Raw genomic sequence first — 15,801 nt, forward strand, 5'->3', positions numbered from 1 at the left:
TTTGATTATATAGCAGCCTTGAACTAGCACTCACACACACTGATCTGCTGGTAATCGTAGCCAGCCACAACCACTATTGCCATAGTGCGCTCTGCAATGCACGGCTTAGCTGCTTCGGCGTTCGCTACCAAGCTCCTGGCTGTTCAGTGCCATGTTTTTAATTGAAAAGATTAGCCACTGTAGGCAACGGCACTGACTCCGCCTTCGTCATCGGTGGCTATGAAGCACAGAAGCCACACTTCCAGGCAAAATTTCCGTTGCTGTGTAGTAACATCTTAAGACAAAATTTGCATATAAGCCCACACACCAACTTTACTGTTAAATTTCCAATTTCTTGGTGTAGGTAAATACGGTACTTGTGACGGGATACGGAAGCAGCAGCCAGCACCCTCACTATTTGTGTAGAAAGCGCCGCCGTGCGAGTTCGTGCTACTGAGAGTATGGTTGGCGGCGCAGTTTGTTTGAAATAATCATCGCAAACGCTTACGCATTCGGATTACCGGCCATTTCACAAGATTGAAATACACATGATATTTACAGGACCACATAGTCAGTTCGAATAAATCAAAAGTTCAAATTTAGTGGGCTCGAATTGACAAGATTCCACTGCATTCGCGATCGAAAAATGTATGGCAATTAAAGTATTAGTTACTTAATCAGAAGGTTAGTGAATCATTCGCCCAGCCCTACTAGTGATGAGTCACCCACATACAGCAATGCTCACCCTAATGTTGTTGAGGTTCCAGCAGATCTCCTTAATGTTGACGGTGCGCTCAAACGTCACCCAGCCCCGACGGAAGAACCGGCGCTCAGGCTGGGGGTCCGCGATGGCCACCCGCAAGAAGCCAGGGTAACGCTTGCACATCTGCAACAACATGCACCATCAAAAGCACACAATATTGGGAAACATGGCCATAAACAGTTCTCTCTGAAAGGGCATTCTGGTTATGCTTCTATATGAGCAAAAAAGCCACTCTTACTATAACAGGAGGTTTGATAAGTCAGAAAACACTCAAAAATGAAAGATGGGTGGCGAGGCTGTCTTGAAAAAACTCCACCAGTTCGCCGTGACTCCGTAGAATTTGACAGAATCTGTTCAGGCCTAGTTAATTTTGTTATTGGTAAAAATAGACAAGATTTCATTGAAACAGAGCTAAAGACTGAAGTTCACAAGTTTTGAAAATGGAATGTTTACCAGTACTTCGAAACCCATGATGTCACAGTTACGTACTGGCACCGGGGTTCCGGCACAAAAGTTAAGGAATTGAAAGTTGGCCCTTCATTTTCTCTTACAGTGATGAACTTCTTACCACAAAATTAACGAAAACTGAGTTTTGAAAGAACACTGCATCAGTCTAAACTGATTTAGTGTCCCTTCTACGCACACTGAATTGTTAATGGGAGCTTTTGCTTAATGGCGGTACACTTGTGAAATGCCAAATACACCTGATGAATGGAATCTAAAAGATGCCTCTGCCGAGTATGCTAAGACAAGAAAAGGTTTAGTAGCTGCCTCAGCTAGATGATGCCATGACAAAACCTACCTTTGTCCTTTGTGTAGCTTAGAATGAAGAGAACTTGAGAAATAAATACATTAATTCAATATCTGTTCCTTCAATTTCTGCTTATTTTTTGTGTTCAGGAGTTATAACAGGCACTCATTAGCAAACACTTGCCAAATTGCCTAAATCCTGTGCCACTGCGTGTTCAGCACCTGTCCTGTCCCTTAGCTTTTGTCCATGTCTGTGTTGTGCTGTTTATTTAAGATGTAAATACTATTCAATTTCTCGAATATTATATATATTCGGTGTAAAGACTCTCGCAGTACCACATGTCGCGTGCGCCATGGGGACCCTTGTGCACACCCAAGCGAGCATTTCACTTCATTTTTGGCACAAAAGGAGCACTGAGCGCATCGTGGACGGGCCGCCCGGCTGACGCAGTAGTGGGCTGTGACTGTGAGCGCTCCCTGACATCAGCCTGGTGTGGGGATCGCACTTACATACAAAAGTGGGCTTCTGAAGGCACTCTTTAATTAGGTCTGTGCATCTTTAGTACATGTTTCATACAATCCGCACGGCAAAGAGTGCAGCAGATGATGAGACAAGTGATACGAACAGGACACGTGTTCGTATAAACATGTCCCATTGTCCAAGCTGATCAATGCACTAAATGAAAACCAACTAGCCCAGGTAAGAACTCTCTAGCACGTTCAACAAAATAAGCATAAAGCGCCTTCTTGTTAACACTATCAAGCACTGACCGCTTCCACTTCCATCTTGGTGATGGTGGGTGCCAGGTTACGCAGGAAGATGGAGCAAGTCCGGTGAAGGGGCCGTGGCCGGTTCTTCTCTTCGCTCTCGGCAGCCTTAGACCCGTCCCCCTGGCCAGTCTCGCCCTTCTTGTCCTGCTCATCCGCTGTGGCCTTGGACTCGTCCTCCTCTTCGTCCCCCTTACCCTTGCTGTCAGCCACCGAGTCAGGGCGCCCTGCACGGAACAACGGAGGGAACCGGTAAAGGTCAGAGGTGATTTCTGCATAACTGCTGAGACAAGCCTTACTGCATTTACTTGCATAATACTCAGACTCGCACATTGCTCGCAAATCCCACATTGGCCATCAAAAATTATAGTTTCTTTCCTCCAGTAATTGAGTAATCAATCCACTTCTGCTTGTTTAGGACCTGAGCTCTTCATACAAATGTAAGCTTTGTTTGAAATAAACACTTTGTTTCGAGCTTAACACTTTCGTGACCGTAGGAAAATCGGTAGTTTTCGGGTAGTCTGGCTATTATTTTTTTTCCTGCCACAGGAAATGATTCATGTTGAAGTGTATGGTATCAAATTGTAGAAGAAGAAATTATCTTTCCAACGGTATTAATTTCAAGCAGCATAATTATTAAAAATACTACGAAAAAAATTATCAAAACAAAAAAATTGCATCAAGAACGAGAAAGATTGATAAAAACAACAATGCTGCTTTGCAGAAAAAAAAAAATATTAAAAAAAATCGAAATATACATTTTCAAGAAAAGGGATATATGAAATCAGCCTGCAAATATAAGCTCCGTATCTACAAAAGTTCTTGAGGCACACGGGTACACACAGCACTTCGGAGCGCGATTCCAAGGTGCACTCCCGGCCGTCTTCGTGGACAAAACTCGACTCTCTGCGCGACCGCCGGTAAATTATCCCGTCCGAACGACGTTTACATCTTGCAGATAAGAACTGTGACCTTTAGAACACGCCGGAAATCCTTACGTCGATGCGCGGCAGCGATAACATGGTCCGAGAAGAAAGCAAAACTCAACGGCCGATACCCGTCGATGTTCCGGGGCGGTTTGCCGCACTTTCTTCGTCCGTAATGAAGTCAGACGAATCGAAGTCGTCTTCCGAGTCTGTGCTGCTACGATCATCCGCAAATTCGAGCCCAGAAGCGTCGGAAACCGTCGAAACTCACCGTTTCCGTGGAGCGGACGCGCACGACGTAGATGCCAAACGACGAGCGCTCGTCACCCCGACTATGCAGGCGCTTTAAAAATCCCCGCGCGGTGGAAAAGAGAAACACAAAACCGAAACCGATAAAATAGTCTCTCTTTTAACCCGCTCGATGGCGCTAGCTGTCCGGAGCGCTCGGAGAGGCGCGAAAATTCAACTTGTACCTTCGACAACATACTGTCGACGGGAATAGGCGCGGTCACGAAAGTGTTAAAGTCGCTGGCGTGAGAACGTCGATTTACAGACACTTCTTTTTTCTATTTAGCACTCGAAACATTCTCTTTGGAAAAATTTCCCAGCGTAATTATTGCACCCCAAATTTCACATGAATTTTCCGCGAAAAAAAGTGCGAGCATCATGCGAGTAAATACAGTAAACGACAAAAAGGAAAAAGGGTTTGCCAAAGGAACGTAGTCAATCCACAGAAAAAGTGGCAGAAGAGTTGGAACAAAATGATGGAAGTGGTAAAGATAATGATCGCATACAGCAATCTACCAACCCCCTTTTCAAACACATACAGGCAAAGCAATGCGATAACTGCACTGATAGAGTGTAAAACAGGCTCTATTGCTATGTAAAACTAACATAATAAAAAAAAAGAAAAGATTAATTGCATCTGCAACTACAGTAATCGAGCGAACATCAAGAAATCAAGGTAAATCAAAAACAGTGGCCTTGCACAAGAACACTACTTGAATGATAGAAAGAAAAGCAAAAAAATTGCGTTTTGATAACATCATTAAAGCTGACAGCTTTCTTCAGGCTAGCACATGCGCGAAATGCTCACAGCAGCTGTGTGCACAGCTGTTGATAAGACGGCACACATACCTTACAATTACCACCAAGTGAATTAAGTGACGGTTGGCGTGAATGTCTCAGACACAGCAGTGAGCCTTACCATCCTCATCGTCGTCCTCTGGCTCGCCCTTGGTGCTGCTGCCTTCCTCATTGCCATCCTCTGACCTCTCCTCCTTGACCTTGGTGGCCGCCTTCTTTGCCTGAGGAGAGCTGCTGAGCCTCTTGGACTTTTTCTTGCTCTTCCTCGAAGCCTTCTTGCTCTCCCCACCACTCTCCTCACCCGGAACACCAGAATCCTGATCGTCAGAGGCATCCTCTGCAGGCAGATACACGTAACACCAAGGATTTGCAAAACAAATACCGTATTTATATTATCTTTAAAAAATTGTTTATTTCAACAATTTTCATGGGCTTAAAGCAGTCCTGAACCACCCCTTGTGCTTGATGGAAAAAAAAAAAAAAGTCCGCGGATCACGTTTGTTTCCAACGCTCTCTTTTCAATAGAAGCCTGCTCCTCACTTTTTTCTGGACACTTTGTTTTGCAATGTAGCAGATTCCCATACAGCTGCTATTGGACAATAGTTGACATCAATCAAGAAGGTTGTTTGGATGAGTGCGCTTCTTCTTACTGTTGTTACTGTGTATATTTATTGACATAACGACGCAGGTTTGGTTAATTCGGACATTTTTTTCCGGTCCAGTGAAATCTGAATTAACGAGGTTTTACTGTTACAATAAAGACTGCAACAATAAAATCAATCCAAAAGATATTAAACTTGAAATGGAGCTGCTACTCACTGTCGCTGTCATCCGAGTCAGAGTCTGAGCTGGAACTGCTTTGGCTGCTGGAACTGTAGCTGCGTTTGCGGCCGCCACCCGACGGCTTAGAATCTGACTTGGCATCCTCGTCGTCCTCCTCATCATCAGCTTTCTTGTGCCGCTTGTCGTCATCAGCAGTCACATCCGAGCGAGTCGGTGAAGATGGTGCGTCCCCACCCTGTAATGATGCAAGGCCGTTATTCAACATTTCAGGTCAAAGGAGTACTGACACAAAAATTTGAAGTCGAGATAACTTGTGAGATCAATTTAGGTGGACACACACACATCGTCTACAAGACATCAGCGGCGAATGAACATATTTAAAATAAGTTTTAAAACTATGTGCGCGCAGCCACCCGCAAAGCGCAGCACCTCACGACATTGACATCAAGGAAGGATTGTAAATAACCCAAAAAATGCTACGTCACGAGTTTGCGCTGCCAACGAGCAAGTTTCTCGCCGCTCTGATCGTCCTGCCGCTTTTTTTTTTTCGCCTTTTTTTTCTTCTCCCTGGTTGAGACGCTGGCCTCGTTCGCCACTGATGGCGGCCCAAAAATCGGCGCAATTGTTTCTGACACGAGATAACTCTTAGAGTGAAGTGACCTCGAAAGTGTGCATGTTATGAAACGTTGTGCAATATGGTTAATCGTTGGCATGATTCTGGCTCGCAAGCGGTCAGCGCAGCCGCCGCATCAATCGTCTCTACGAAGCAGCTCGCCTTGCTAACGTGTTTTCTCATCGCTACCAACACCGTCGGCAAAACTAATTGTACTGTCGGTTATGAGCGTCATAAATGTGCAGACGTTCATTGTATTGACGAATATAGGAGCTTTATTACAAGCTGCGTCGGATCGCAAGAGCCGTCGGCCCCGGATCAGACGGCCAGAGAGCTAGGCTTATACCGTTTTCCAGCAATCGCCAGCTCGCCTGTGGTGGATCGAATCAAAAGTGGTTGGCCACGTCTAATACGGTGGCGACTACCGCCTGGAGAAAATTGTCGCTGCTGGACGGCGAAAATGAGGACGGCGACATCGCAAAGCTCGTGTAGGCGTAGTAGACGAAGTAGTAACACGAAGCTCGCTCGGCTGCGAGCGCGCTGGCTTGAACACCTCACAGTTTTGTGCGATCACGTGCTCACTGTGTTTACAATCCCTCTTCTCCCATCTCGTTGCTCTCTGAAACCAAAACTTGGACTGGTCGCTGCAAAGAAGACTCCAAATAATTACCTGTCGCGCTCTGAAGCAAATGAGGTTTCGCGCCGTGATTACTGGGTCATTAGCTACTTATTACAGCAGAAAAAACAAGTTAAAAAATTTTTGTGTCCGTACTCCTTTCAAACCAAATAAGCCCTGAAAAAAAAAAAAAAAAAAAAAAAAAAAAAAAAAAAAACATGTGGAACTCTCTTTCTAATATCAGGCTTTACCTAAGTTAATACTTCCATCAGTATACATGTGCATTACGGTGCACAAGAGAATGCTTGGGTGCGTACTGTTATGTAGACAATGTAGAAATTTAAACATACAGAGTTTTGAGATATCTGCAGACCAATCTTGTGCACTATAGAGGAACAACCCTCACTTTACAGAGACAAAAGCCAAGTAATCAACACTGACCTGAGATGACCCTTCCTTGGCTTCAGGCTTATCACCTGCTTCCTTTTCGTCCCTGAAAAAAAAAAAAAAACAGTAACAGTAAGCAAGTTGAAAAAATTGACAACTGTTGTAGAGTAGCAAGCATGAGGAGAGAGGCATGAAAATGAATGCTTGTTTAATATACAGACTACTGTTTGAATGGTATGCAAGGAAATAAGCCCCATCAAAAGGACAAAATATCACCCATCACTTACACAAATAATTATATTGCAAGTCCGTCTTGCCTCAACCAGCGCACCCGTCAACCTCACCTATTGATTTATATGAAGATGACATGTGGCACCATTCATAAAAGCCAAGACACCTCTCCCACTAACCATCCATGGGACTAGCGAAACCATGTTATTTCGTGTGACGAGCATGTCATCCACGTTTGCATGCATGTGCCATATGCACTTAAGTTCCCCAAGTAGTAAAACTTCATTAGGCTGACCCTATTTAATTAGTAAAACTTGATAATTTGGACTTGCCTTCTGGTACCACCAAGTGTATGCATTATTTAATGGCATCAAGTTCCTGATAATCTTGAGTTATTTGGCAGTACACCGGTTAATTGGACAACCACCAGAATGCGGCAAGCACACAGTACAGCAAAAGTACCACTGGTGTCTAACCGAAACAAAGCAACAGAGTGTGCACTAACACGATCAACACACAGCAAGAACTGTATCGAAATGCTTTGTATCTTTCTGCATTATGCACCACGCATGATGCCATTTAGGCTGCATACCTGCAGGATTCTCTTATGAATACTTGCAGTGAGCAATATTTTCCTTTTGATTTGGTGGGATGTGACAAACAACATGGCAGTCGTCGAGCATGAAAAGTATTTATACAGCAACTCGTATGGTGGTGTCAAACAGACAAGATACATCGTGGCAGAGAAAAGCATGTCTATGTATTTAAATGAAGGCAAGTATCTTGCGCAACTTGATTTTACTCCACCCCCCTCACACACACACATGCAAACACCCCTCATTCCCCTAGCCCTATGTGTGCCCTCATAAGAGGCAATTCCTTTGCCAACACTGACTTACAGCGTACACATGGACCTCCCACCACAGAGTGGCAGAGCTTACCTTGCAGCGGAAAATGAGGCCCCTTCGGAAGGCTTGTCCTCCTGAATGGGCTCATCCAATGCCTGAAGATCGTACTCGGTGCCACCTTCCAGCAAGATAACCACTGAAAAAAGCAGTACACAATCATATCATCAAACAGCCCAGCAGGCAACAACAGTCTAGTTTCTCCCAGCTGTGGACCTCTCCAACAAGTGCTCCCTAGGCACTGCTATAATCTGCAATGGAATGTTGCAAGTGTGCTTGAGGACCTGCTCAAGAACACCAGCAATGGTGCAGGACATGTGTTCTGCACTTTGCTTGCAGCAGTCCACAAAGCAGGTGTTTTGACATCTCTACTTGCCAGTGAGCGCATGCTGGCAAGCATCTGTGTGGTCTGACCTTGAGTATTGCGTGGTTTGAGGCTAGTTGAGTGTTCAAAACTAGTCAAAATTAGCGAGACTTGACGGCTACGACATTAATATGCAGGGTGGCCAAAGTTTAACTCCTATACGGGAGGCCACGGCCGAGCCTGAGCAGACGATAGTCGGCTTCCTCCGGAAGTACAAAATCTTTATTGAAATTCAAAAGCAGATTTTCGCTTACTTCAGCCAGTTTATTAAACCGCGTCAATAAATATGCACAGTAGCAATAGGAAGAAGCACACTGGTCCAAACACCCTTCTTGATTGATGTCGGCTATTGGCCAATAGCAGTCACGCATCAGAATCTGCTAATTACAAAATAAAGCATCCAGAAAAGAGTGAGGAGCAGGCTTCTGTTGAAAAGAGAGCATTTGAGAAAAAGTTGACTTCGTGCTCCGCTTGCGAGCTCCACTCTCTGCGCGTGACTGCAAAATTTGGCTGAGATGCGTATCCTATCCACAGGCTGTGTTTCTTCGCCAAGCCCAAGGGGTGGTTCTTTGGACTGTATTTTTTCACCAAGCCTTGAGAGTGAACGCACTCAACCCACTTCCTCTCCCGTCAAAAAAGCATATTTTTGGCCTGCCCTGGGAAGATTTTCAAGTAATAATGGTACCTCACAATGTCTGATTACAGTTATTTACCCAATTCTAATGCCTGCCCTTTTTTTTTAACCAAGAAAATTGAGCCGAAATTTGCCTGTGCACTGCAAGGATACAAAACTGAAACCGCGGTCACTGTTTATACACGTTACCGCATAACACAACTGTATTGTGGTGAAGCCGACTTTAGCCTTTTGCAACGTTATGTACACAATCGTGTACACTATACAAATGCATTCATTACGGCAGATTTGTTCAAAAATAGGCATCTTTGTTTATTTTCTTGAATCTTGTGCTTGCACTCTGGCAATTTGCTTGTTTGCAGCGCCATCTCACCAAAGATCCATTAATTATGCACCAAAACAAACAGCAAGGTCACACCTGTGGCAGTGTATGCAGGCAAGCGCAAGTTTTTTTTTTTTTTTTTTTTTTCTCTCAAATGCCCTGCGGCGTTTATAAAATTGTCATATCTGTGAAATTCTTCAGACTGTACATACAACAAAGTATATATGGTTTGCTACTAAGAGTACTCTGGCGTCAGTGGAATTGGTGCACGGTCACAAATGTGTACAAAGCGTGATAATCGACCTGAAATTATTGCCTTTGTTGGTTCCTTGTGTGATAACCGACCACGTGTGTTGATGTTCTTTTTTTCTCCCATAGACCTTGTGTGTACTCCGAGGAACATTCTAGATGAAAAAGTCTTGCAATATGACGACACATTCAGCGGAAAGGATATTGCTAGAGCTCATTGCTTCCGCGTAACATATGAGATTTTGATATCAGATGCCACACCAAGAAGCAGTGTCGCTTCTTCCGATTTCACAACTAGAATCCCTAGGCCATTGAGGTGCTTTGTATACAACCCTCTCAAAAAAAATATAAGCCATGTTTGTATTTTCTCAACAACCTTGTCATTTGGTCTTATCTGGTCACATGGAGTAGGTTTAAAGCAAACTTCTTTTTTTTTAGGGGGGGGGGGGGGAATGGCAAACGGCATTCGAAATAGTTAGGAAGCAGGTCACCATCATGCAACACATATTAGACCCTTGCCCATTTCTCTCGGAGAGAAGGGGGGGAGAGAAAAAAAATTGAGCGTGCATTATACCGGGTGCATAAAATTAAGCTTTACGGAATTTTTGAAAATTGCCTGTGGCAGGTAGCATAATTCTTATCGTTGAGCTGGCTTATTCGATGAGGCGGACATTAGTAGCATGAGAAATCTAAACACATATTCAACTAATGAACAAAAAATCACTAATGAACTTCTTAGTTAATTACTTTACGACACATATTGCAATTTACGAATAGTAGCCGGGGAGGTTGCAAGACGCATCCACTTGAATTGAATTTCCAGGAGGACACCAGTTTCGAGATATTATTTCCCAAAGTGTGGGACGAAATACATGGGCGTTCCAGTTACTTTTGTGCTTCAATGTATAAAGCAGCATTTTGGTAAAAAAAGGTAAGTGGAACAACAGTGCATTTTTACGGCGAGTTTGATGGCCCATATCTCCAAACTGGTGTCATTCTGGAAATTCATTCCAAGTGGATACGCCTGACAAGCTCACTGGCTACAATTCGTAAATTGCAATATGTGTCGTAAAGTAATTAACTAAGAAGTTCTTTAGTCAATCTTTGTTAATAAGTTGAATATGTGTTTCGATTTCTCATGCTACTAATGTCCGCCTCTTCGAATAACCCAGCTCAACAATAAGAATTATGCTACCTGCCACAGGCGATTTTTAAAAATTCCGTAAAGCTTAATTTTGAACACCCGGTATTCCTACTTTGTTTACGAGCTTTAATGTAATCCCCACGTTAGTTTTCTACATTGGATACACATCAAGCAGGTGTGCATATGTTTCGAGGGCATGTGAGAATCGGGTAATTACTGCCAAATGAGTCAATGCTGTGTTTTTGCATTTTTTCTGCATCTTTAATTTGACACACCAAATTTGTCGGTGTTGTCAGGATCAAATTAACAGAAGCGGACTGAAGCTATTATAGGCCCTCCACTATACGTTGAATGTATACTAATGACATTGATTGTATATTTGTGGCAGAAAGCACAACACACAAAACAAAAAAGGAGAGAGGGCAAGCTTTTTAATTTGCATGTTTCATTTGCACTTTCTGCCATGAACGTCATCCAACTGGTTGTTTTCTACCTCAGCACTGAACACAGCTGATATCAGCTGCAGGTAGAAAAGAAAAAAATCTGTGTAACATGACAGCCGCTTCAGAATTTGACCCTGTTTATAAGCCAGCCTGAGCACGCTAACCACTACTCTGTGTCACCAAGATAACATACACGAAAAATACCAGGACTTTGTTATCATACTGGAACTACACAGAACATATTTGCTATATTCAGTGTTCCCCCGCTTCGAGTTGCTGGTTAATTAGGTCTCACTCTGCAATATGCTAGCCGTCTGGTTAGCTTTGATGAAAGGTGTTGGTTCAGGGTTCAATCACCGGAGGACCACGACAAATTTTTCTTAAACTGTGAAGCTTTCTTTTTGAGAAACTGACTACTCTCTCGTGTGGGTGACAATTACTTCCCTTTCGTGACTTTGTCCACCTGGCGGATTTCCAGTGAATTGAGCTGCTACATGAGGTATAGAAAATAGGCAATGAGAAGCTCTCACCTGCGTCAAGGAACCTGACGATGCGATCAGACTTCTCCACGTCGATGCTGATGGCGTCCACCCAGCCACCTTCATGGAGCTTGAGGAAGGCATCCAGGCGCCGCTTCAAGGCATTCACCTGCTCTGTCTTGCGCTTGCCACATTCTTCTGGATGGTACTTGGACTTGAACCTTGTTCAGGAACAATGCACGAAGGTTGTGCAGAACAAAGAGGTAGAGGGAGGTGGAAGGCAAGAGGCATAACACACACGCAAAAAAAAAAAAAAAATTACTTACTAAATACAACTCATGCGAGCTTCAACAACACTTTCTTTGCCCTTACTATGGTCTGCTGTTTATGTTGCAGAGGTGTTTGCACAAGCAAGAGAGCCAAGGAGATTTTTCAAGCTAGCAGTCAATAAAGGACAGGGCAGACCAAGTATCAGCTTAGCACAGGAACCTGGACACCTTTGTGTATGAGAGTATGAACCATTCATCTTTATGTTATAACACCCTTGGTGATGAATGTCAGTAGCTCTCCACCTCTCAACTATTCTGCATTAGACAAATATATGGCTGTCACCAGCCTATGCTCCACAACAGCAAAGTGTCTTTTCAGCTGTGTACCAGTTCATGCCCCACTGTGATTAAGCGCCTGTTATTCCTTCAGTACAAGCATGGCTTTGGTGAAGCATGGTTGCCTGCAAATTGGGCTGAGGAATTTGCTTGGTTTCTCATTCCCCTTAAGTTTTCTTTTAGCGAGCATTACATACAGGATGCCAGCCTACAATCCTACAAATTGTTATCAGAGCCAAGTGTACTGCTATGAACATGGGCTATTATGCTGTTTTGCATTACAGGGTCTTATTTGAAAATTTAATTCCATGGCATACTTTGTTCCTTGAAATGTTCCATGACATATTCCAAAAAACATTACTCAGCAAGGCTTTTCTAATAATGTGAAGTAATATCTTAACTACATGCATTTCAAGCAGTGACACAGCAAGTCTGCAGCGTATGTGCGCAAGAGCCTGTGTCCTGTTCTAGGCCACAGTGCCCTTTGTAAATTTTGTTGTCTTTTTTTGCACCTGCATAGTGAGTCCCACAATATTCAATCAGTCATGTACAATTGTGCTCTATCATACATTTCCTTTTTCCCTTATTGGATGGTGAGAATTCAAGTAGAACTAACAGAGACCATCATATTCAATTGTGGAATTAGATGCACAACCTGAGACTATAGAGCGGATTAAAGGTCACAAAGGATGATACGACAAGGACACACGGAGACATTGCCGAGCCCTCTCTCAGATCACCTTAAGTCATATTGAGCACAAACGCTTGTTCTCAAGTTAGTAATGAAAACTCCGATAAATTTATTTAATAACGAAATAACCAGCAACAATGGTCCAGTTATAAAGTGACGGAGGTAGTAAAACAATTGCTGCATTCTTTTCCCACATCCTTTCTCTCTGCAGCAATCCTAGCTGGTGTCCTCGCATGACACTGCTAAGCATTAACAATGACTGTTCAGAGCGTCATGCACATCATCAATGCCTTGGTGTGTGAATGCCAACTGGTGCTTTGAAGATCACTCATGTCAAGCCACAATGCAGATGCTGAACATTTTGTGCTGCAGTACAAGCTCTGCTTAAACTACACATTTCAGCTCACGTGCAATGTTTTCCGCTGCTCTGGTGGCAAACGATGTCATGACTTGCAGTATGCCAAAATCATGGTCTCAAAGATCAAGTCATGGCATGCATTGTGCAGATCTCTTAAGACTTTCAGAACCATACAAAACCGCCACACTCGAAGTGTTTTGACAGAGTGTTGCAAACCACTGAAACATTAAATGAAAGCTGAAAGTCCACACATAAGTTCCTGAAAGTTACAGCTCTCAGGTGCCTTCTACATTTTCTTCTGATAGTTTTCACTGCACGAACGAATTGAAAGTTGCTAGGTGCTGTTCAGATACAAGCTTTCCTTCTCTAATAGCAAGAACTCGAAGCTAGGCCAATGTGGTGCCGCAGGAACCCAACATTGAAAATGTTGGTTCTACACTTGACATGCACTGGCCTCTAGCATTAGTACAACTTGAGAAAGCCAACACATAGGTTCTGTAGGCCTTCGGGGCAATTCAATAATGCATTAATGCCCTATAACATGGCGACACTATCTTTCTTTTCGCTGAGCAGCATGCCCACACCTCCAGTCCCCAGCGACAGCTCAGCAAGCACTGCCAGAATTGCCACATTCACCAAGTTAGTTTTCTGCAACAAGGGCACAATGCTTTTGCAGCTTGCGTGTCCCGCCATTCAAGTTACCACGCATCAACATGGAAGGAACAAGTGTTGATCCTGAGGAGGCAAGACCTTAGCCTCAATTAATGGACTCCAATGGACGCCAGCTAATTTTATCCGACCATGTTCTACATACTACACCCATTCTCTCATAATGCCACACCTACTTAGAGGTTAAATGAGCACTGCTAGTGTCTATGCTGACTCATAACATTCGCAATAGAATCGTACAAACTTCTGGAACAGTTTTTATTTTATTGTACATATGATCCACGCGCTGCCTTGATGGTCATTCTTGGCAAAACTGAGTGAAGATATTAATATGGTGCTCATGTTGGCATGTCCAGAGTAGATGACCATGTGCAAATTTAAGTATATAACATTGAAACTGTGCAATCTTGTCATGCATGTACTACGTGCACAAGGGTGCACAATACGTCGCTCATTGCATCAGCAGTTTCTGTGCGTTAAATGCTATGGCCAAGTGGCAAGGGCTAAAGAGAGCTTCACCACAGCAAAAATCTCTCTGAAACAGCATTTGTTGTAGCAGAACTGATGGTGAGAGCTACGACCTAGAGTCTACATCAACCCTTTCAAGTTTTCCTGAGAAAGTACTAACACACTTCACAGTCTTCCCCTGCCAGAAATGAGACACAATCACTGTGGCTTGCAGTAACCTGCAGAGTGCTCTTCATTTTATCACATCACAATGCGAGACAATGACACACTGCATTGCTGCAAGGAGCCTGATTACATGCAGCAGCTGCAGCTGTTCATGACGGGCTATGTACTTTCCAAATCACTCATACAGCACTTTGGAAAACAGATGGAGAGTAAGACTATGGATTGCCCGCTGTTTTGATGGTGTCTCATTTTTAAGTTCTTATGCTCTATCAGGGGGGAGTGAAATCAAATGAGTCAAAGGCACAGGCAAAAGCCCCTAAGCCACTGCACATGTGACCAAAGCTGCATTCAGGGTGCACACTGAAAGTTCCCACAATTCTGACCCTAAAGCTCTAAAGACGTATTTCTCCCTTTCCTCAGCTTTTACCTTTGTATTTACAAATGCTCGACTCGGAGCTCTTCAACTTGACTGTGAAAGACAGTGCACACCACCAACACTCTTTGTTGCGACTCGTACAACAAAGAGTTGCTTGGTAAACACACCTTCAGTCCGGCGCATTCCAGCCGGCACCATAGGTGCCTGGTTACAGTAGTTTTGGTCAGGAATCATGGAGTGTCCCTTAGGCACAGTGCAGTGAACACTTCACTCAAAAGGTGGTGCTGCCATCTATTTTCGAAGTGGAGTGCATAGTCGACGAACATTCTAGAATACAGGGCTTAGAGCATTAATTAGCAACACCATAAGAGTCCTCACAGGACTTGGGAGACATGCACAGTGGCTTTGAGACTTTAACTTAGAAGATGCACCTGTACACTGCTCATGGGTCTCCCCTGTCCTGAAACAGCAGGAGCATAAAAGTAGAAGCACAAGTGCAACAGTAAATGGGCACAGAAAAAGTAGTAAGAAGCAGCCCCTCTTCCCCGATCCGCACTGCAATGCACACCAACAAAAATTGGTTCCTCACCTTCTGCAGACTGGGCTTTTTTAGCGTCCGGTTGCGCACACCGGTTGCGTAAATGCCCAAAGCGCAGCCACCGATGGTGGGTCGCACGCCCTGACTGATCAGAAAGGTAGCTAACGGACACGGGGACGCGCCTAACAAGCTAGCCTGACCACTGGGTTCGCCTAAGAGCACTGCCTTGTGCACAGCGCACCCTCGACCAGCTAAATGCAATCGGAGCGCAAAGAGCGCATCCGTCTTTGGGCTGAAAGGAAGAGCGCCAGGTGACAATCAGATGGGTGGCAATCACACTAAGGAATTTTTATTAAAAATGTTGGAAAGATTACGTGTTATGAAGGCAAGAGTTAAAAAGAGCAGAACCGGCTCTCTTTTCCATGCCATATAAAAGACTTCATCGAATTGTTAAACGAATGAAAGTGCATTTCATGAACAGTGAAACCT

General features: G+C 43.9%; 1 protein-coding gene across 6 annotated transcripts in view; it reads right to left on the reverse strand.

The window, feature by feature from the left end:
• The window catches only part of LOC119460977 (serrate RNA effector molecule homolog), a 110,990-nt gene that overhangs the window by 18,375 nt on the left and 76,814 nt on the right, over positions 1 to 15,801 (reverse strand). For all 6 annotated transcript variants that reach the window (XM_049672701.1, XM_037722144.2, XM_049672699.1 and 3 more), the window contains 7 exons: positions 11,494 to 11,663; positions 7,844 to 7,946; positions 6,726 to 6,777; positions 5,092 to 5,290; positions 4,394 to 4,609; positions 2,264 to 2,487; positions 725 to 865 (listed from right to left, as the gene is read on the reverse strand). In XM_049672701.1, coding sequence (XP_049528658.1) covers positions 725 to 865; positions 2,264 to 2,487; positions 4,394 to 4,609; positions 5,092 to 5,290; positions 6,726 to 6,777; positions 7,844 to 7,946; positions 11,494 to 11,663 — 1,105 coding nt within the window. The remainder of the gene's footprint in view (positions 1 to 724; positions 866 to 2,263; positions 2,488 to 4,393; positions 4,610 to 5,091; positions 5,291 to 6,725; positions 6,778 to 7,843; positions 7,947 to 11,493; positions 11,664 to 15,801) is intronic.

The sequence above is a fragment of the Dermacentor silvarum genome, chromosome 8 (assembly GCF_013339745.2).
Source record: "Dermacentor silvarum isolate Dsil-2018 chromosome 8, BIME_Dsil_1.4, whole genome shotgun sequence".
Taxonomy (NCBI): Eukaryota; Metazoa; Arthropoda; class Arachnida; order Ixodida; family Ixodidae; genus Dermacentor; species Dermacentor silvarum.